General features: G+C 47.9%; 1 protein-coding gene across 1 annotated transcript in view; it reads right to left on the bottom strand.

Annotated features, from left to right (window-relative positions):
- Positions 1–130: 130 nt before the first annotated feature.
- The window catches only part of LOC133532016 (katanin p60 ATPase-containing subunit A-like 1), a 48,314-nt gene continuing 25,479 nt past the window's right edge, over positions 131–22,965 (bottom strand). Inside the window, exons 3-10 of the mRNA XM_061870505.1 lie at positions 18,166–18,295; positions 17,634–17,782; positions 16,751–16,912; positions 15,448–15,569; positions 14,766–14,945; positions 13,997–14,155; positions 5,427–5,650; positions 131–3,412 (exon numbers count right to left, since the gene is read on the bottom strand). Of these exons, the coding sequence (XP_061726489.1) occupies positions 3,214–3,412; positions 5,427–5,650; positions 13,997–14,155; positions 14,766–14,945; positions 15,448–15,569; positions 16,751–16,912; positions 17,634–17,782; positions 18,166–18,295 (1,325 nt within the window). The 3' untranslated portion in view covers positions 131–3,213. The remainder of the gene's footprint in view (positions 3,413–5,426; positions 5,651–13,996; positions 14,156–14,765; positions 14,946–15,447; positions 15,570–16,750; positions 16,913–17,633; positions 17,783–18,165; positions 18,296–22,965) is intronic.

Here is a 22,965-nt window from a genome sequence, read left to right as displayed (position 1 = left end):
ACCACCATAAGGGTTCCTCGTGTACCTTTTTGGTACGGAACCCTAAAAAGTATAGTTGGCTGAATGTGAGTATGAAGTTGAAGTTCAAAACCAATTTACCATTGCAGAACCTAAAATAAAACAAATTAAATTCATTATTAAAATGGTTTTATTTCATCTATTTTTAACGCAAGATTTGTTAACAAGATTGGAAAAATAGATCCTGGACCCTCTAACTTGTAAAATATTTGATTGTACAATTTTCATTTGTAATGTTCTGCATTTGCAGATGTAGATTTTTTTATACCGCGTCGGTGGCAAACAAGCACACGGTCCGCCTGATGGTAAACAGTCACCGTAGCCTATGGACGCCTGCAACTCCAGAGGTGTTACATGCGCGCTGCCGACCCTTTAAAAACATATACACTACTCCTTTTTTGAAGAACCCCATACCGTATACCCTCGGGAAAACTTCGGCAGATCCTTATTAATTATAAAGAATTAAAAAAATGTTGGGATATTTGCAACTTTCTCATCAGTTTTTTAACAATAAAGAGAATCTTTACCTTGAAATAATAAAAAAAAACGTTTTTAGGGTTGGATATTGTACTGGGGTAGCATCTTTCACTCTCACAATGATTACTATGAATGATTTACTAAGTATCGTATCTGTGCTACGCAATCATTTTACAGTTAGAGGACCACTAATTATAATGAACGTTTAGGCTTTACAAGCTCAAGAATATTATTACTATTATATTATTTAAGAGATCTTAGAGGTAATAACAATCATATTCTTAAACTAGCAACCCAAGGTTGAACACAAATCATAAATTCTTTCGAGATATTTATGTAGCAAATTTAAAATGATAATTATCGCCTTTATCGTTAAGATTTAGTTTTTCTATTGCGTTTTATTAAAGAATTTAAATTTATTTCCATAAAAAACATGTCATAGATAATAAAAGCATTAGGCACATGCATGCGGTGGTCGCGGGAAGATTATGTTGGGTTTATGTACAAAACAACCATTGTTGGTCATACAGACTATAAAGGTATTCATAATCTTCTATAAAAAAAAAATTCAAAACAATTCTAGATTTTAGTTGAGCTAAATTATGAATAAATGCCAAATATATAATTCATACTTATCAAAATAACGTTACGATTTTTTTTTCAATATAAATCTATAAAAAGTACACATAAATTAGTTATGGCATATAATTATTTCTTAACAAATAAACAAATCTCGAATTTAACCTAATAAGTACAAAGATCACTGCTCTAAAACAATAACAAAGTAACAGATTTGTCCCAAGAATGTTTCGTTTTTTAAAGAAAGTGATGCGTACTCGCAAATATATCTGCTTTAAATTATTAATAATAAGAAAGCACGCATCATTTTCGATCCAACTCATTAAAGTTCACTCCGTACTAATGTCTAAATAAGACGTTTAATTTACAGCCAAGCGGTTACTGGATGAACAGAAACTGCAGATCTATGGGGATATTATATAGCGAACTGGCTTTTAAAAATATTGTACATTCCTATTTCATTACGGTTTGTGCTATGTAAAACTATGGATTTATCTTGTAAAAATAGTGTATCTTTTTAAAGGTTAAAATGCCAAATTTTTACACTTTTTAGGTTAGAGCCTATTAATTATATTATTTTCAAATGGGAATGTATTCCTCTTGATAATCGATTTCTACTTTTTACTGACACTTATTATTAAACAATTTCGATATGCCACTATAAAATGTTATACTTGTTTTATTAATACTGAAACAGTCCTAATGTTGCTCCGATAGCTTACGTCTATGAGTTAATAAGGCAGTCATTCACACTTTTTGCAATTAAATCACAATTCGAAACAGTAACGGAATATTTTTCTTGATATTAGATTTCTGTGGGGTTCTGAGGGCCCTTGCTAGGTCGTGTTTTTCACGAGGACACGTGTCTTGACATGTATTGTCGTGTATTTAAGGTTAGATTTGACAAATCTACGCGTCATCGTGGATGACACGAAATATAACAGTAGCGGATAATTTCATATACCCAAATTGCGACAAATTTTCACTTGGTGTTGTTGGATATTTCTGTTTAGGTCAAATCGGTTTCAGTACTAGAAGTTACTAATTTGTAAGTTTTGAAATATGCATTGATCACATATTACATGCACACGCGACCAAAATTGTAATTTCTTGCACTGAAATGTGTATAAAAATGTGGTGTTTGGAACACTCAGAACTGGCTACATGTGAAAATGTCGAGGCGCGGTGTCTTCCCCATGAGCTAGCTGTTTTTGCGACACTGATACAAATATCAAGCACAAAGAAAAAACAAATTTAATAAAACTAATTTTAAACATCTCCCAAATTCTTCTGGGACATCATTGACCTATGAGCCAGACATTGACCAACGCATTCTATAGTAGAAGAGTTGAATGTTCCAGAAAATATAGTGACCTTGAGTTTGACAGCTAAAGATGACAGTATACAGCGCCGTACGTTTTATGGTAACTTAAGTTACTGTATTGTATGGAGCCGTACAGCTACATCAGTATGTATGCGATGGTCGGATTGTCTACGTCACAGTGTGATAATTATAGTTTCTGTCGGGGGATTAAAAGTCCCCGGCAAGCTCGGCCGAATTTCGCCTTTCCATACAAACGGAGTATCGTTCTCATTTTAAAACTACGCGTTGGATTGTAATGAAACTTTGCACATATAATGATAGATGTATATCTAGTCCTGTAATTAGTTTATATAACTCCAGTTTATAAACGAAATAAAGCAAAAACAAGTTTTGTATGAACAACTTAAATTCGCTGTATTTTTTTTACTATGGTATCTACAGGTACATAAACTAATTACAGGACTAGATATAGTAGATATCCTTACCCTATAGTAAGTACAAAATTTCAGAGCAATCTAGCTAATCGTTTTAAAATGAAAGCATAACTACGTTTATATGGAGAACCGAGCTTGCTTGAAAGTGAAGTTTGTGGCTATCCATTAGAGAAAGGTCCTTATGCACAAGGAGTAAAAGGGCCCTTTAGGCATGGAACGCCACATATCCCGTGGATAACGCCAGTCATTTGCCTGCAGCTGTCGAACCTTTTTAGAGTGATTTGTTAGAGTTAGTGTAGAACTTATTGCATATTTTTTATCAGTGCCGCAACAACAACCGTCCTTGCTCACATAACGTCCGTCGCGAGTCTAGACCAACAATCAAGAAGAGCCGAACTCTGCCATCCACGACAGGTACTTCTGTATGTCGCCCTTGGACACGGACTTGTTGCACTTGTGCAGCGCGTCCAGGAAGTCGGCCTTGGTGACGGGCAGGTCCAGCTCCTCCTTGGCCAGCTGCTTGATCTGCTCGGGCTTCAGCCCGGCGATCTTGCGCCGCATCGACATCATCGACGCGTCTCTGTAATAAAACAAATCCAGTTTAAGTTATTTTTAACAAAAAACGACTGTCTTCGCTGTGTCTAAGGTGTCTTTATTTTATGTTCTTATTCAGCATTTTGATTTCATCAAATAGTGCTTTCTGAAATAGCACTAGTTAGTATTAATAAATCAGTCATTTTCAACTGTATTAATAAGTCTATACTATTTAAAGCATTGACGCTTTCCAAATAGATTATCGTACATTTACCCGTCTATTGCACGAGTATTATGGAAGGTGGAGGCAAGGAACAGAATCTCCATATACCAAAGTGTCCGACAATAAACCATAAATAGGTGGCGCTGCAATACCTAGAATATTTGAGAAAAAAATCTAAGCATAGACAGCGCACTTCACTCTGTCAATAACGCCTAGGTTCTTAGCTACTCTAGCGCTACTTTGGAGAGATTTGGAACTATTATTTACAGCTGACAGCTGGACACTTGCAACAGTTCTGCCTAAGGAGATTCTGTTCCTTGCCTCTACCTTCCATAACGCGTATAATTATATTACTGTCAAACTCGCTGTGACATTGACAACCGGCATCATGGGCGGGACAGCAATATAATTATGTAAGTGCAATAGAGATAGCAACAGGCGAGTCAATATACGAAAATCTATTTGGAAAGCGTCTCTTTACGAGATATTAGGTCATTACCTATGAAATTGGCGTTTTGTATGGAGCACTTTTGCGGATTATTTTGTGATGGCATTTTCAAACCAAACAAATTTTTGCCAGTAATCTGAGACATTTTTAAGGCACATTTTCTATCTCATATTTTTATTTTTTAAATCTGTTCCGTCAGAAAAATATAAGTAATTTAAATACTCAAGCCGGCAGCACATGAAAAGAGCTGTTTTCAGGGCGATATTCTGAATACATAAAACAATAAAATTAGCAAATAATTGTATGTAAAATCGTTGTTATGTAGTGCACTAATGAAATTAAAAAATACTTCGAAATTACTATCAAAATAAATAAACTATGACATGACTAATACTTATGAACAAAAACGCCAATTTCATAGGTAATGACCCAATACTATCGCAATTCTTCTGTACTATGCATGCCATACTTATAATATTTGAAATCTCAAGAAATTCTGACGCGATAGACAATAGGACCAAATCTGTGGCATCTTTTAAAAGAAAATGGTCTATCCGTTTTTGAGAAATTGGGAAGAACGTACAACGAATTTCCGCACGATACACGAAATTGTCGCTTTATTTTCTGTATCAATCTAATTAGTGACCATTTGTGACCGCGGCCGGCCAACCGTTCCACTTTGTCGCTTGCCATAAGGACGCCTTGTCAGGTTATTCACAAGCAAGTCTCGTCCTTGTGGCATGCGACAAAGTGGGACGTTTTTCCGGCCGCAATCACATTTTCTAAAATTTGTTCTACAAGTAATTTTTGACCTAGCCCCAAACTAAGCCAAGCTTGTACTGCAGACTAGGCGACGATACACATACGTATATAGATAAATACATAGAAAACACCCATAACTCAGGAACAAATATCTGTGTCCGTCACCTTACCGGGATTTGAACCCGGGACCATCGGCTTCATAGGCAGGGTCACTACCCACTAGGCCAGACTGGTCGTCAAAGGCAGGCTACTGACCGGCAGACATTGGTGATGTCGGCGCCGGAGTAGCCGTCCAGCTTCCTGGCGATGCAGGCGAGGTCGACGCCGGGGTCCAGCTTGACCTCCTTGAGGTTGATGGCGAGCAGCGCCTCGCGGCCCTCCTGCGTGGGCAGCGGGATGTAGATGTTCTACAAGTAATGTTAGCGCTAGCAGGCTACTGACCGGCAGACATTGGTGATGTCGGCGCCGGAGTAGCCGTCCAGCTTCCTGGCGATGCAGGCGAGGTCGACGCCGGGGTCCAGCTTGACCTCCTTGAGGTTGATGGCGAGCAGCGCCTCGCGGCCCTCCTGCGTGGGCAGCGGGATGTAGATGTTCTACAAGTAATGTTAGCGCTAGCAGGCTACTGACCGGCAGACATTGGTGATGTCGGCGCCGGAGTAGCCGTCCAGCTTCCTGGCGATGCAGGCGAGGTCGACGCCGGGGTCCAGCTTGACCTCCTTGAGGTTGATGGCGAGCAGCGCCTCGCGGCCCTCCTGCGTGGGCAGCGGGATGTAGATGCGCTTCTCCAGCCGCCGCCGCAGCGCCTCGTCGATGTCCCAGGGGAAGTTCGTCGCCGCCAGGACCATCACCACCTGCAGTAAGTTAACCATATTTAATAAGTGACACTTTGAACCAGGGGTTATGACTCAATTTGACCTTAGTCTCCAGTTAACTTTGTGTTATGTATAGTTCTATTAAAACGTTGCATATTTAGGTGACGTAACGCCGAACTCGACTTAAAACCCTACAGCCTTAGATCTCGCTCTGACTCTAGTATTTCCACCGTTCTTGTATTGATGTTCGCATCCGATTATTGGCTTGTTGGTCTCATCCGTAGCCGCCTAAAACCCGTCTATCAAAATCCACAAGTCCGACTTGAAGCAAGCGATGATTCGTACATTTCATTCATCGTACAGCAAGCCTAGTGAAACCAATATATTTATTAAAACTGCACCATTCTCATATAGACTTTGTGGTCCACTCGTTGCTTTACCTTGTGGGGTTCATCCGTAACCGAACAAAATCCGCCCATCAAAACTAGCAACTCTGATTTAACCCGGCGTGATGCTTCATGCTCGCTGTCGGAGCCATACCTTTCATATGTGTGTGGTGGTTTAAAATCGAAGGCTCAACCCTCTGTTGTGCTGTATAGAGCAAACAAATCGTTCTCGAAAAAAAAAAGATATAAATATCATTGTCCTGATTGGAATATTAGTTTACCCTGTAGGGTTCATCTGTAGCAGACCCCAGGCCATCCATCTGAACCAGCAACTCTGACTTGACGCGATGCTTCATGTTCGCTGTAGAAGCCTCGCCGCGAGCAGAGGGAGTCTTGACTCCTCTAAGAATACTCCTCCATTCAACCATTGGTTTACCTTGTGGGGTTCATCAGTAGCGGAGCCGAGGCCGTCCATCTGCACGAGCAGCTCCGACTTGACGCGGCGCGACGCCTCGTGCTCGCTGTGGGAGCCTCGCCAGGATCGCCACCCCTCGGAAGTTAACAAGCCAACTGGTTTACCTTGTGGGGTTCATCAGTAGCGGAGCCGAGGCCGTCCATCTGCACGAGCAGCTCGGACTTGACGCGGCGCTACGCCTCGTGCTCGCTGTGGGAGCCTCGCCAGGATCGCCACCCCTCGGAAGTTAACAAGCCAACTGGTTTACCTTGTGGGGTTCATCAGTAGCGGAGCCGAGGCCGTCCATCTGCACGAGCAGCTCGGACTTGACGCGGCGCGACGCCTCGTGCTCGCTGTGGGAGCCTCGCCAGGATCGCCACCCCTCGGAAGTTAACAAGCCAACTGGTTTACCTTGTGGGGTTCATCAGTAGCGGAGCCGAGGCCGTCCATCTGCACGAGCAGCTCGGACTTGACGCGGCGCTACGCCTCGTGCTCGCTGTGGGAGCCTCGCCAGGATCGCCACCCCTCGGAAGTTAACAAGCCAACTGGTTTACCTTGTGGGGTTCATCAGTAGCGGAGCCGAGGCCGTCCATCTGCACGAGCAGCTCGGACTTGACGCGGTGCGACGCCTCGTGCTCGCTGTGGGAGCCTCGCCAGGATCGCCACCCCTCGGAAGTTAACAAGCCAACTGGTTTACCTTGTGGGGTTCATCAGTAGCGGAGCCGAGGCCGTCCATCTGCACGAGCAGCTCGGACTTGACGCGGCGCGACGCCTCGTGCTCGCTGTGGGAGCCTCGCCAGGATCGCCACCCCTCGGAAGTTAACAAGCCAACTGGTTTACCTTGTGGGGTTCATCAGTAGCGGAGCCGAGGCCGTCCATCTGCACGAGCAGCTCGGACTTGACGCGGCGCCACGCCTCGTGCTCGCTGTGGGAGCCTCGCCAGGATCGCCACCCCTCGGAAGTTAACAAGCCAACTGGTTTACCTTGTGGGGTTCATCAGTAGCGGAGCCGAGGCCGTCCATCTGCACGAGCAGCTCGGACTTGACGCGGTGCGACGCCTCGTGCTCGCTGTGGGAGCCTCGCCAGGATCGCCACCCCTCGGAAGTTAACAAGCCAACTGGTTTACCTTGTGGGGTTCATCAGTAGCGGAGCCGAGGCCGTCCATCTGCACGAGCAGCTCGGACTTGACGCGGCGCGACGCCTCGTGCTCGCTGTGGGAGCCTCGCCAGGATCGCCACCCCTCGGAAGTTAACAAGCCAACTGGTTTACCTTGTGGGGTTCATCAGTAGCGGAGCCGAGGCCGTCCATCTGCACGAGCAGCTCGGACTTGACGCGGCGCTACGCCTCGTGCTCGCTGTGGGAGCCTCGCCAGGATCGCCACCCCTCGGAAGTTAACAAGCCAACTGGTTTACCTTGTGGGGTTCATCAGTAGCGGAGCCGAGGCCGTCCATCTGCACGAGCAGCTCGGACTTGACGCGGTGCGACGCCTCGTGCTCGCTGTGGGAGCCTCGCCAGGATCGCCACCCCTCGGAAGTTAACAAGCCAACTGGTTTACCTTGTGGGGTTCATCAGTAGCGGAGCCGAGGCCGTCCATCTGCACGAGCAGCTCGGACTTGACGCGGCGCGACGCCTCGTGCTCGCTGTGGGAGCCTCGCCAGGATCGCCACCCCTCGGAAGTTAACAAGCCAACTGGTTTACCTTGTGGGGTTCATCAGTAGCGGAGCCGAGGCCGTCCATCTGCACGAGCAGCTCGGACTTGACGCGGCGCCACGCCTCGTGCTCGCTGTGGGAGCCTCGCCAGGATCGCCACCCCTCGGAAGTTAACAAGCCAACTGGTTTACCTTGTGGGGTTCATCAGTAGCGGAGCCGAGGCCGTCCATCTGCACGAGCAGCTCGGACTTGACGCGGTGCGACGCCTCGTGCTCGCTGTGGGAGCCTCGCCAGGATCGCCACCCCTCGGAAGTTAACAAGCCAACTGGTTTACCTTGTGGGGTTCATCAGTAGCGGAGCCGAGGCCGTCCATCTGCACGAGCAGCTCGGACTTGACGCGGCGCGACGCCTCGTGCTCGCTGTGGGAGCCTCGCCAGGATCGCCACCCCTCGGAAGTTAACAAGCCAACTGGTTTACCTTGTGGGGTTCATCAGTAGCGGAGCCGAGGCCGTCCATCTGCACGAGCAGCTCGGACTTGACGCGGCGCCACGCCTCGTGCTCGCTGTGGGAGCCTCGCCAGGATCGCCACCCCTCGGAAGTTAACAAGCCAACTGGTTTACCTTGTGGGGTTCATCAGTAGCGGAGCCGAGGCCGTCCATCTGCACGAGCAGCTCGGACTTGACGCGGTGCGACGCCTCGTGCTCGCTGTGGGAGCCTCGCCAGGATCGCCACCCCTCGGAAGTTAACAAGCCAACTGGTTTACCTTGTGGGGTTCATCAGTAGCGGAGCCGAGGCCGTCCATCTGCACGAGCAGCTCGGACTTGACGCGGTGCGACGCCTCGTGCTCGCTGTGGGAGCCTCGCCAGGATCGCCACCCCTCGGAAGTTAACAAGCCAACTGGTTTACCTTGTGGGGTTCATCAGTAGCGGAGCCGAGGCCGTCCATCTGCACGAGCAGCTCGGACTTGACGCGGTGCGACGCCTCGTGCTCGCTGTGGGAGCCTCGCTAGGATCGCCACCCCTCAGAAGTTAACAAGCCAACTGGTTTACCTTGTGGGGTTCATCAGTAGCGGAGCCGAGGCCGTCCATCTGCACGAGCAGCTCGGACTTGACGCGGCGCCACGCCTCGTGCTCGCTGTGGGAGCCTCGCCAGGATCGCCACCCCTCGGAAGTTAACAAGCCAACTGGTTTACCTTGTGGGGTTCATCAGTAGCGGAGCCGAGGCCGTCCATCTGCACGAGCAGCTCGGACTTGACGCGGTGCGACGCCTCGTGCTCGCTGTGGGAGCCTCGCCAGGATCGCCACCCCTCGGAAGTTAACAAGCCAACTGGTTTACCTTGTGGGGTTCATCAGTAGCGGAGCCGAGGCCGTCCATCTGCACGAGCAGCTCGGACTTGACGCGGCGCTACGCCTCGTGCTCGCTGTGGGAGCCTCGCCAGGATCGCCACCCCTCGGAAGTTAACAAGCCAACTGGTTTACCTTGTGGGGTTCATCAGTAGCGGAGCCGAGGCCGTCCATCTGCACGAGCAGCTCGGACTTGACGCGGTGCGACGCCTCGTGCTCGCTGTGGGAGCCTCGCCAGGATCGCCACCCCTCGGAAGTTAACAAGCCAACTGGTTTACCTTGTGGGGTTCATCAGTAGCGGAGCCGAGGCCGTCCATCTGCACGAGCAGCTCGGACTTGACGCGGCGCGACGCCTCGTGCTCGCTGTGGGAGCCTCGCCAGGATCGCCACCCCTCGGAAGTTAACAAGCCAACTGGTTTACCTTGTGGGGTTCATCAGTAGCGGAGCCGAGGCCGTCCATCTGCACGAGCAGCTCGGACTTGACGCGGCGCCACGCCTCGTGCTCGCTGTGGGAGCCTCGCCAGGATCGCCACCCCTCGGAAGTTAACAAGCCAACTGGTTTACCTTGTGGGGTTCATCAGTAGCGGAGCCGAGGCCGTCCATCTGCACGAGCAGCTCGGACTTGACGCGGTGCGACGCCTCGTGCTCGCTGTGGGAGCCTCGCCAGGATCGCCACCCCTCGGAAGTTAACAAGCCAACTGGTTTACCTTGTGGGGTTCATCAGTAGCGGAGCCGAGGCCGTCCATCTGCACGAGCAGCTCGGACTTGACGCGGCGCGACGCCTCGTGCTCGCTGTGGGAGCCTCGCCAGGATCGCCACCCCTCGGAAGTTAACAAGCCAACTGGTTTACCTTGTGGGGTTCATCAGTAGCGGAGCCGAGGCCGTCCATCTGCACGAGCAGCTCGGACTTGACGCGGCGCGACGCCTCGTGCTCGCTGTGGGAGCGTCGCCAGGATCGCCACCCCTCGGAAGTTAACAAGCCAACTGGTTTACCTTGTGGGGTTCATCAGTAGCGGAGCCGAGGCCGTCCATCTGCACGAGCAGCTCGGATTTGACGCGGCGCGACGCCTCGTGCTCGCTGTGGGAGCCTCGCCAGGATCGCCACCCCTCGGAAGTTAACAAGCCAACTGGTTTACCTGTATCAGTAGCGGAGCCGAGGCCGTCCATCTGCACGAGCAGCTCGGACTTGACGCGGCGCGACGCCTCGTGCTCGCTGTGGGAGCCTCGCCAGGATCGCCACCCCTCGGAAGTTAACAAGCCAACTGGTTTACCTTGTGGGGTTCATCAGTAGCGGAGCCGAGGCCGTCCATCTGCACGAGCAGCTCGGACTTGACGCGGCGCGACGCCTCGTGCTCGCTGTGGGAGCCTCGCCAGGATCGCCACCCCTCGGAAGTTAACAAGCCAACTGGTTTACCTTGTGGGGTTCATCAGTAGCGGAGCCGAGGCCGTCCATCTGCACGAGCAGCTCGGACTTGACGCGGCGCGACGCCTCGTGCTCGCTGTGGGAGCCTCGCCAGGATCGCCACCCCTCGGAAGTTAACAAGCCAACTGGTTTACCTTGTGGGGTTCATCAGTAGCGGAGCCGAGGCCGTCCATCTGCAAGAGCAGCTCGGACTTGACGCGGCGCGACGCCTCGTGCTCGCTGTGGGAGCCTCGCCAGGATCGCCACCCCTCGGAAGTTAACTGGCCAACTGGTTTACCTTGTGGGGTTCATCAGTAGCGGAGCCGAGGCCGTCCATCTGCACGAGCAGCTCGGACTTGACGCGGTGCGACGCCTCGTGCTCGCTGTGGGAGCCTCGCCAGGATCGCCACCCCTCGGAAGTTAACAAGCCAACTGGTTTACCTTGTGGGGTTCATCAGTAGCGGAGCCGAGGCCGTCCATCTGCACGAGCAGCTCGGACTTGACGCGGTGCGACGCCTCGTGCTCGCTGTGGGAGCCTCGCTAGGATCGCCACCCCTCGGAAGTTAACAAGCCAACTGGTTTACCTTGTGGGGTTCATCAGTAGCGGAGCCGAGGCCGTCCATCTGCACGAGCAGCTCGGACTTGACGCGGCGCCACGCCTCGTGCTCGCTGTGGGAGCCTCGCCAGGATCGCCACCCCTCGGAAGTTAACAAGCCAACTGGTTTACCTTGTGGGGTTCATCAGTAGCGGAGCCGAGGCCGTCCATCTGCACGAGCAGCTCGGACTTGACGCGGTGCGACGCCTCGTGCTCGCTGTGGGAGCCTCGCCAGGATCGCCACCCCTCGGAAGTTAACAAGCCAACTGGTTTACCTTGTGGGGTTCATCAGTAGCGGAGCCGAGGCCGTCCATCTGCACGAGCAGCTCGGACTTGACGCGGCGCTACGCCTCGTGCTCGCTGTGGGAGCCTCGCCAGGATCGCCACCCCTCGGAAGTTAACAAGCCAACTGGTTTACCTTGTGGGGTTCATCAGTAGCGGAGCCGAGGCCGTCCATCTGCACGAGCAGCTCGGACTTGACGCGGTGCGACGCCTCGTGCTCGCTGTGGGAGCCTCGCCAGGATCGCCACCCCTCGGAAGTTAACAAGCCAACTGGTTTACCTTGTGGGGTTCATCAGTAGCGGAGCCGAGGCCGTCCATCTGCACGAGCAGCTCGGACTTGACGCGGCGCGACGCCTCGTGCTCGCTGTGGGAGCCTCGCCAGGATCGCCACCCCTCGGAAGTTAACAAGCCAACTGGTTTACCTTGTGGGGTTCATCAGTAGCGGAGCCGAGGCCGTCCATCTGCACGAGCAGCTCGGACTTGACGCGGCGCCACGCCTCGTGCTCGCTGTGGGAGCCTCGCCAGGATCGCCACCCCTCGGAAGTTAACAAGCCAACTGGTTTACCTTGTGGGGTTCATCAGTAGCGGAGCCGAGGCCGTCCATCTGCACGAGCAGCTCGGACTTGACGCGGTGCGACGCCTCGTGCTCGCTGTGGGAGCCTCGCCAGGATCGCCACCCCTCGGAAGTTAACAAGCCAACTGGTTTACCTTGTGGGGTTCATCAGTAGCGGAGCCGAGGCCGTCCATCTGCACGAGCAGCTCGGACTTGACGCGGCGCGACGCCTCGTGCTCGCTGTGGGAGCCTCGCCAGGATCGCCACCCCTCGGAAGTTAACAAGCCAACTGGTTTACCTTGTGGGGTTCATCAGTAGCGGAGCCGAGGCCGTCCATCTGCACGAGCAGCTCGGACTTGACGCGGCGCGACGCCTCGTGCTCGCTGTGGGAGCGTCGCCAGGATCGCCACCCCTCGGAAGTTAACAAGCCAACTGGTTTACCTTGTGGGGTTCATCAGTAGCGGAGCCGAGGCCGTCCATCTGCACGAGCAGCTCGGATTTGACGCGGCGCGACGCCTCGTGCTCGCTGTGGGAGCCTCGCCAGGATCGCCACCCCTCGGAAGTTAACAAGCCAACTGGTTTACCTGTATCAGTAGCGGAGCCGAGGCCGTCCATCTGCACGAGCAGCTCGGACTTGACGCGGCGCGACGCCTCGTGCTCGCTGTGGGAGCCTCGCCAGGATCGCCACCCCTCGGAAGTTAACAAGCCAACTGGTTTACCTTGTGGGGTTCATCAGTAGCGGAGCCGAGGCCGTCCATCTGCACGAGCAGCTCGGACTTGACGCGGCGCGACGCCTCGTGCTCGCTGTGGGAGCCTCGCCAGGATCGCCACCCCTCGGAAGTTAACAAGCCAACTGGTTTACCTTGTGGGGTTCATCAGTAGCGGAGCCGAGGCCGTCCATCTGCACGAGCAGCTCGGACTTGACGCGGCGCGACGCCTCGTGCTCGCTGTGGGAGCCTCGCCAGGATCGCCACCCCTCGGAAGTTAACAAGCCAACTGGTTTACCTTGTGGGGTTCATCAGTAGCGGAGCCGAGGCCGTCCATCTGCAAGAGCAGCTCGGACTTGACGCGGCGCGACGCCTCGTGCTCGCTGTGGGAGCCTCGCCAGGATCGCCACCCCTCGGAAGTTAACTGGCCAACTGGTTTACCTTGTGGGGTTCATCAGTAGCGGAGCCGAGGCCGTCCATCTGCACGAGCAGCTCGGACTTGACGCGGCGCGACGCCTCGTGCTCGCTGTGGGAGCCTCGCCAGGATCGCCACCCCTCGGAAGTTAACTGGCCAACTGGTTTACCTTGTGGGGTTCATCAGTAGCGGAGCCGAGGCCGTCCATCTGCACGAGCAGCTCGGACTTGACGCGGCGCGACGCCTCGTGCTCGCTGTGGGAGCCTCGCCAGGATCGCCACCCCTCGGAAGTTAACTGGCCAACTGGTTTACCTTGTGGGGTTCATCAGTAGCGGAGCCGAGGCCGTCCATCTGCACGAGCAGCTCGGACTTGACGCGGCGCGACGCCTCGTGCTCGCTGTGGGAGCCTCGCCAGGATCGCCACCCCTCGGAAGTTAACTGGCCAACTGGTTTACCTTGTGGGGTTCATCAGTAGCGGAGCCGAGGCCGTCCATCTGCACGAGCAGCTCGGACTTGACGCGGCGCGACGCCTCGTGCTCGCTGTGGGAGCCTCGCCAGGATCGCCACCCCTCGGAAGTTAACTGGCCAACTGGTTTACCTTGTGGGGTTCATCAGTAGCGGAGCCGAGGCCGTCCATCTGCACGAGCAGCTCGGACTTGACGCGGCGCGACGCCTCGTGCTCGCTGTCGGAGCCGCGCCGCGAGCACAGGGAGTCGATCTCGTCGATGAAGATTGTGCTCGGCGCGTAGAACCGCGCCTAGTAAAAAATATTTAAAATTAGTTTAGGGCGTCATCCATTAACACACACACACGTCACATATTTAGAGGGAGGGCGGAGTCACAAAATTTGTGATGTCACTTTAACTTCATCTGTACTGTAACCGAAAATTGTTTAGATTTTTTTTATTCGCTGTACAATTAAGAACTAGTTTTTACGATGATTATCGGTTTTTTTATTCATGTAATTTTTATACCTAATCCGTTTTGTGTTATAATATTGCTTTTATAATAAAAACTAATCTCAATGGAGATAGACTACTGTACAGGTGCGAAACCTGGTTTGTCTGCAAAGACCTAATGACAAAAGTCCAAGTGTTTGTGAACTACTTAAGGCAAATTCTGCGCATCTTTTGGCCTAACTGGATCACAAACGCTCACTTATGATGAATAACCGGACAAGCACCCGTACATAAGGAGATCCAAACGTGTAAATGGCATTGGACTGGGCATATCCTTAGGAAGCCTGACACCCACCTATCCAAGGTGGCCCTGACCTGGAAGATGCCCGGAAAACGGAAACATGGTCGGTTCGAGCCCTACACCCCAGCAGGAGATAACAGGATTTAAAGAAGAAAGACATTAGTTACCATTTCAAAGAGCAGCCGCACGAGCTTCTCGGACTCGCCGCGGTACTTGGAAGTGAGCGTGGAGGAGGACACGTTGAAGAAGGTGGTCCCGCACTCCGTGGCCACGGCCTTGGCCAGCATGGTCTTGCCCGTGCCCGGCGGACCCACCATCAGCACGCCTTTCCACGGCCGCCGGATGCCCTGGAAACATATCCATGTTCAACACTGGGACCGGGAGTTTTCGAGTTCGAGGGCTGTTGCTCGCTAAAACCCGTTTAGTTACCTAAAAGTTTTAAGGCGCTTTTTTTTAACATACATTCCAGAAGAAACCGATAAAAGTCAGCAGAACTGAGAGCTAAAGAGAGAATGGCATTTTATTTTGAAAATTACTTTGTTTAATCCCTAATCAGAATAAATTGATCCCGGGCCAGGTACAATTAAACAAAGGAAGTATCACGAAGCCCCATGAACGACAGATGACATAAAAAAAAATAGTGCGAAAACGAACTTGATAATAAACATTTCATTTTGGTTAACACAGAAAAAAAGCATTTCAGCGCCAGCGCAGCATGGTTCCAATTTTATCATTTGTCACTCTGCCCGTCACTTTCACGCTTACATACTTGATAGAACGTGACAGGCAAGGTGAGAAATGATAAAGAGCCGACCATCTTAGGCCTACAGATAACACATTTAAACGTACCTTGAAGAAGTCAGGCATCCACATTGGCAAGACTACGGCCTCCTCTAGCAACCGCTTGGCTTCTGATAAATCCGCGATGTCATCCCACCGGATGTTGGGGTTCTTTTGTACTATATCCCGCTCTGAAAATTACAACATAGTGTTAGGTTCCATGAAGACTAAGAAAAAGCTTTGTACGGTCAAGGTCTATAATTGTTACTTTATAGATCACTTAGGGTCAAGCTAACTTACGAATAATTGTAGGCTATGATATAAAACCTAAATGGCTCCACATTTAAAATAAGTGATTGACAACAATGAAAAAATTTTTGGAGGCTGTCACGGATTAACATATTGACTTGGCAAACGAATGTAACAATTGGCGAATAAACCACTGACAAAAGCCAATCTTTTACCTACCAATGACGAAAACTTAGTGGATCCCGGACTTGAATAATATTTATCTTGAAATTTTAAACACAGAATTCAGTCACGCATTTTAATACACAAAAAACATTTGAAAGGCCTCTGTTCCTGGAACCATCTTGTGTGGTCCAATGTTAACTGATTTAAGCTATTCCAGATGCAATCGTCAGAGGACTCAAAGGCTTAGTTTAAGCCCACTTGAACCAGCACACTTGAATGTACGCTATTCAAGAGGGATTAAGTTCACGTGGAGAGTCTGCGTTATTTATATCGGAGCAAAACCAGTGTCTAAGTATACATACTTCGTTTTTTAGGGTTCCGTACCCAAAGGGTAAAGCGGGACCCTATTACTAAGACTCCGCTGTCCGTCTGTCACCCGGCTGTATCTCATGAACCGTAATAGACAGAAGAATAAACTAGACAGTTGAAATTGTCACAGATGATGTATTTCTGTCGCTGCTATAACAACAAATACTCAAAAGTACGGAACCCTCGGTGGGCGAGTCCGACTCGCACTTGACTGGTTTTATTAGCATTAAAAAGAAAAAGCTTTTGAAAAATAAGTCACAGCAAATATGTTAACCGACCTTTTGTGGACCTTATCTCGTCGCAATAGGGTTGACGATTGGCCAATTAAGAGGTAGGCTCACCGAGTATGTCCACGAGGTCTTCGTCGCAGACCGCGACCAACTCGAACCGCTCGTTCCTGTTGTCGTGTGGTACCGTTGTTGTCGCGGTACTACTTGTGTGTGTATGTGTGCAAGATGAGAATGCACCCACCGAGCATGTCCACGAAGTCGCCATAGCAGGCCGCGGCTTAAGCCACTTGTCCTTGTTGTTTTGTCGTGTGTTGTTGTTGTCGCGTTCCTGTTTGTGTACCTATGTTATGGAGACTCACCGAGCATGTCCACGAGGTCCCCGTCGCAGGCCGCGGCCGGCTCGAACCGCCGCTCGTCCTCCTTATTGTGTTTCTCGTCGTCTGTGTCTCCGTTGTTGTTGTCGCGGTCCTGTTTGTCTTTGCCGCCCGCGGGCTCTTTGCTGTTGGCCTCTTTTGACCTTGCTGTGAATAGATGATATTTATGATCGTTGGCTGTAGTTTTTATGAACATTTTTGAATTGATAAATATGTAAAGAGATTAAAATTGTTGACCGAGCGTTAGCGAACCTCTCCGTTTCAGCGTAGGCGAAAATGCTTTCGTATGTCCGGCTCCGAATGTTCTCCTCTACAGGTCGCAATTGTCAACCGATTATCGTGAAATTTTCTGAGCAGGTTCGATGATTAAAAATAATTCTTTTTTCGATTCAGGTTTTGGGAATTTTCCGAAATGGCGGAGCCATACTTTTATTCAGTTTTAAGTTATGCTCGCAAGGCCTACAGCCCACAGAGCCACTAGTTTAACAACAGACGACCAATGAAACCGTTATGGATTTTCTACGTCATCGCGATGCAGCAATGGACAACCGTGTGTATGAGTAATGTTTCTATACGTCACTAGTATCGCTTATGTGAGATGCCAAAACGGACAACTTTATAGTAATCTTAGAGTGAAATGCTAGTCAGACTCCGGCTTCTGATTAGTGATTACATTATATTATATACAGTGTATCATTTTTGAAGCGGTCAACATGCAAAGAGGAATTTATGACTAAAACTAATTTTTTTGTTGGCTGCGGGTTTCGCACGTTTGGGGTCTTCACTTGCGGCGTGCTGGCTTGCTTCCAGTTTGGTTTCTTGGCTTGTATAAAGAGATGAAAGACATCAGCAATTCAGCATAACATACCACTGTGACTGTGGTTCTTATTTGCCGCGAGCTTGGGGTTCCGCGCGTCTGACGTTTTGCGTTGCGACGTGGTTGCTTGCTTGCCGGTTGCTTTCTTGGTCGGCGCGGTGCGGGGGTTATTGCGCGCCGAGCGCAATGGCGGAGGACCTCTGGAACAAACGAGTTTTGAAATTAGTGAGTCAATACATTTTTAAGGATTTTTTTATTTTAAGGAAGCGTATCCAAAAAGGCGTCAGGATTGAGCTCGTGTGGCGCCGGGCCCCACATCTGGTACTCAGTGCTACTCACTTGTGTTCGACGCTGAAGGACGGGGGCCAAGCATTGAGATCCCAGTCCGGCGGTGGCGGCCATATGTCAGGGTCGAGCTCATGCGGCGCCGGGCCCCACATCTGGTACTCAGTGCTACTCACTTGTGTTCGACGCTGAAGGACGGGGGCCAAGCATTGAGATCCCAGTCCGGCGGTGGCGGTCATATGTCAGGGTCGAGCTCATGCGGCGCCGGGTCCCACATCTGGTACTCAGTGCTACTCACTTGTGTTCGACGCTGGTGGGCGGGGGCCAAGCATTGGGGTCCCGGTCCGGCGGCGGCGGCCATATGTCAGGATCGAGCTCGTGTGGCGCCGGGCCCCATATCTGGTCTCGCGTTGGGAAGTCATCGTAGTCTGCAACAATGGCAAACGTGAGGGTCTGAGTACCGTATAAGTGAAGACTTATCGATAGTAGAAATGTCTTGTCAACAAATATACAATAGCTTTCAAAACATCTTTGTTACATTTCTAAGAGCCTCTTATTTGGAACGATTCTGGATGTTACACAGGACAACCCACGATTTCAGATTTTACTTAATTTACTTTAATTTTGTCTTCATGCAGATAGATAGGAATTTAAGAACCATTTGCGTGAGTCTCTACCATAGTTATACTTTTCCCAAAAAATATTGATTTACCAAATAACAACAAAGTTAACCTAGAAATAAGTTTTTGGCAAAAATTTCATTTTTGGTTCAAGTTTTTATCGCTGACTGTTCTTTTCTTTCAATACTCATCGAGACAATTCTAACAACCCCAAACACAATCAGTTTGCGTTGTTTTATCACAGAGCTCCCATGGCCACCTCCTGTCTCCATCATCAGATCAGCTCCATGTCCTCATAATATTGTTTGTCATCCGATTTACATATGTATGCAAAATTTCAGCTCAATCGGAAATCGGGGCGTTGGTCAAATTTATACTCTACATCTTTAGGGATATAAATAAAAGTAAACAAAATCTACCCTCAAATGGCTGCCTAAGCCAGTTGAGGGTAGATGAAAACATTACATGATCAAATAATGTAGGTTATAGTCAGGTCGTCCAGTGACAGATTCAGGCGGTTTTGTATTTGGTTAATTAACCAATAAATGTTATAACTACCTGAAAATTTACAAATTATTTGTTTACTTTTATTTAAATACCTAAAGATACAGAGTATAGATCTAACATACAAACAGGGCAAGTTAAAAGCTTGTAAAATTAACCCTTTTCCAGGCATAGTACGATTTATCGACCACATACGCGCCAATAGAATTTCAACCTTAGCCATCCGATTTAAGGTTCAAATTAGATTGCACTTTCGGAAAATGTGACTTGCCTTCAAATGAATCATCAAAGCTGGATGTATTGGAATATATTTGAATTTTTTGGAAAAACCTTGTAGATTGGTGCGGCCTGGAAAAGGGTAAAGACAGGCGGCCTCGCATTTTATTCAATATTTCTGAGTAAGAAATAGTTCATTCTCCTTTAGCATTTATTATACATATCGACGTAAAGTCCATTATCCATAAGTGTTTTTGTATTATTTCATAACACAGCTTCTGTTACGCTGTAATCAGGTGCCCCGTGTGGGCGTACGCCCGTCGTTATCAGTAATTATATGTTATCATTTATCGATGCACTACAACAAGGGTCCTATGACATCATGTGAACGTCGTAGTTTGTGCTAGAACAATCATTATATCTGTTTCATTATTATCTTATCGTAATTTGAGATGGTTTACGTCGGTATAGATGAGCTAGCAACAGTATGGTAGAATTACGTGTTGATATTGATATGGGCAGGAGTAATAAACTTACTTACAACCGGTCTGGCCTAGAGGGTAGTGACCCTGCCTATGAAGCCGAAGGTCCTGGGTTCGAATCCCGGTAAGGGCATTTATTTGTGTGATGAGCACAGATATTTGTTCCTGAGTCATGGGTGTTTTCTATGTATTTAAGTATTTATATATTACATACATCTACTTCTTGAGCTTACCGTGGGACTTAGTCAATCTATGTAAGAATGTCCTATAATATTTATTTATTTTATACTTATAGAAAATGACACACAAGATTGAGTTCAATAGAAAATGCGCTTTTGAAAAAGTAGGTATATCTTATAAACTATATGTTGGAATAATTTCATTCAAACATTCATTCATGTATTTAAGTATTTATAGATATTTATATATTATATATATCGTTGTCTAAGTACCCTCAACACAAACCTTATTGAGCTTACTGTGGGACTTAGTTAATTTGTGTAATAATGTCCTATACTATTTATTTATTTTATTTATTTATTATTATTCAAGCATACATATCTTTACATTTAACTATAAATACTATAATATTATAGTAAAAATATATATACTATATGCAGCCACGTTTATTGCATTTTATCATTTTTATCATCAGGGTGCGTAGCTAACATGCCAATGGTTTATGCTCCGTAGCGAACAAAACGCAACTGTCACTGTCACTAATATGAAAGAGTGAACGTCAACGATTGGTATATCTTGTCTACGTATACTGATGTTCATTTATTGCTAAGTTAGGAAGTTAAACACTACTGACGGAGACGAAACACTGGAAGGACTAGGACCATTATTCTAAATCAATGCAGTAAATTGTTTTTTTATTCTAGTATAGCCAATCCGTTAAAATCAGAGCTATCCTGGCACAAGTACAGTTAAGCGGCCCCCCACTGGCCGATTCGTTCTGCGTCGAACTTACGGTAACCACTAATAGCCAAAACAAAAGAACTATGCCGGTATCGGTACAGTTCATCTCGATGTAACTGTGCGCGAATTCGGATACACGACCTTGCGTTTAGGGGTATTACCGGCCGTTTGGATTAATGGAGCTTTTCAACTTTTAATGTTTCACAGATGACTGGTAGATTTTTTGGATGTTACATTTAATTAGAATTCATTGTTGTAGTTTTTGCAAGTCATGTCGCAGTTAGTCCAAAATTAAGTAGTTAATTAATTAATATATTATGCTTCAATTTTGGAAGTGGGAATTTCCGCTGGTTCTGAGGTGAGAGTTACAAGGGTTTCTCAGAATCTTGTCTCAGAGTCACGAAGATAGAGAAACTTTCGCGGTTAATTCCACGTTGACTGCGTCAATTAGCTACTTTTTAACTTTAACATTTTAAGAGTCAAAATGGTCAAATATACACTTACATTTAAGATTGTAATATCAGATACGGTCTACGTTCCGCATGTACGGCCGTCTACAGGGTATCTAGATATATATGGGTTAAGCAACCTTCCTAGTTCCCAGTTACTTTAAAGGTCGCTTCACGAGTTGAGGTAGGTATAGAAAATCAGCCCGCCAGTACGTCGGCCCGTCCAATTTAGATGTCTTTATTGTCAAAACACTTTCTTGACCGTGTTCCAAACCAAGTAAATGTCATTTCCCCGTAATGACGCTGACCTGACATTTCCTCCCGCCACTCACGCACAAACATCGAAGCTAATAACCGTTACGAAGACAAGCGTGAGACAGTTCCAATTCCAAATCATTTATTTGCTTAAATATTTTCTCACACTATGACAAAGAACCGCGAAGATTGTATGGACGATATTAATGCACCGTGCTTTTTAGTGTTAAGAAAAAAAATACACAGTATTTTGTGTACATATATCAGTGCTCTACAGTTCGCTGACCTCGTACTTGACTTTGTCATCTTGCTATCTTCTTACTTTAGTCAATTGGCACTGTATTATTATATCTATCATTATTAGACCGTAATCTTTTATATTGAACAGTCTGTATCTGTAATTTGTGTGATTTCTTAATTGTTGTGATTATCTATACTTCAAATGCTGCGAAATAATTGGTTTGTTTATAATAGCTAAGCAGTGCCGTGCCATTGGTTCCTTCTTTTTTTAAGGAAAAATTTGATAAAGCTGTAAATGACCTGAAATTATCTCAAGAATAATATAAATACTAGAAAGTTTTCCAATTCTGAAGCCAAAAAATCAGGCTAGAATTGATTGAGATCGAGTAAAGTTATGTTGAATCTCAGTAAAAAGTGTAGGTACACGTTTTCATTGCATTGGCGTGTGTTTGCGGCAAACACGTGTACACTCAAGTGTGAAAACGTGTAGTTAAACTTCTCCAAAACACGTAACTACACAAACCATTCATCAAAATAACGTGGGCCGGTACGTTTCCCGAGTTTTCGTATCTAGGTTAGTGAAAGGCAGTCTGGCTAAAAGCTGTGACAAATATGCCTTTAATAACTGATCCGATTGTTCTGATAATGCAGTTCGACTGGAGAAGGGTTGCTACATTCTAAATTCTGTCCCTTTCACTCTACTGTTGTTAAGCGATGTAGAAAGAGTTTGCGGAGAGCAAGCCCGGGCGCAAGATATGTAACATCGAGCGTATTGCATTGTTCGGGTTGCGGCGAAGCAATTGTGATTCCATTAAAGGAAATGTTTTGTTTATGTTGAAATTGCAAGTCTGAATGCAGGCTAAGGTCAAAGGTTGGTTATCCACACACCCATGTGGCATAAAGGCAATGTTTTAAAAGTCATGGTGCTGTTTACATTTGGTTTGCAAGACTTAGCGCCAAATTTGTACAATAATATCGACATCTACAAAATCTCGTGCCTACCGCGAACACCGAAATTCGCAAATTGCGGGGATCTTTCTCTTTTACTGTCACAAAGACCTAATTAGAGTGACAGAGAAAAATGCTCGCAATTGACGAACTTCGATTTTCGTGGTTATAGCCCTGTTTACAAATAAACCTATACTTCCGTAACTGCGCTCCTTGGTTAAATAGTATAACACCAAATTCCTAGTAAAAATGAGAACGTAGTCAAGCGAAGAGCCGTTGTCGTTCTCCGATACCAGTATTGAACGTACAACATGGATCATTTAATAACGATTATAATGCAAATGGGAAAGTCGATTTCATCTGTCCGTCACGGCCGATTACCCCGCCTCGTTTGAGCCTGTGCCAACAAAATTGAAAGTGACATAAAACCATATTGCATAACTGTTTCTATTAACATCAGGTT

This window comes from Cydia pomonella, chromosome 2, assembly GCF_033807575.1.
Source record: "Cydia pomonella isolate Wapato2018A chromosome 2, ilCydPomo1, whole genome shotgun sequence".
NCBI lineage: Eukaryota > Metazoa > Arthropoda > Insecta > Lepidoptera > Tortricidae > Cydia > Cydia pomonella.
The sequence above is the reverse complement of the archived record's forward strand: the minus strand, read 5'-3'. Positions and strand labels throughout refer to the sequence as shown.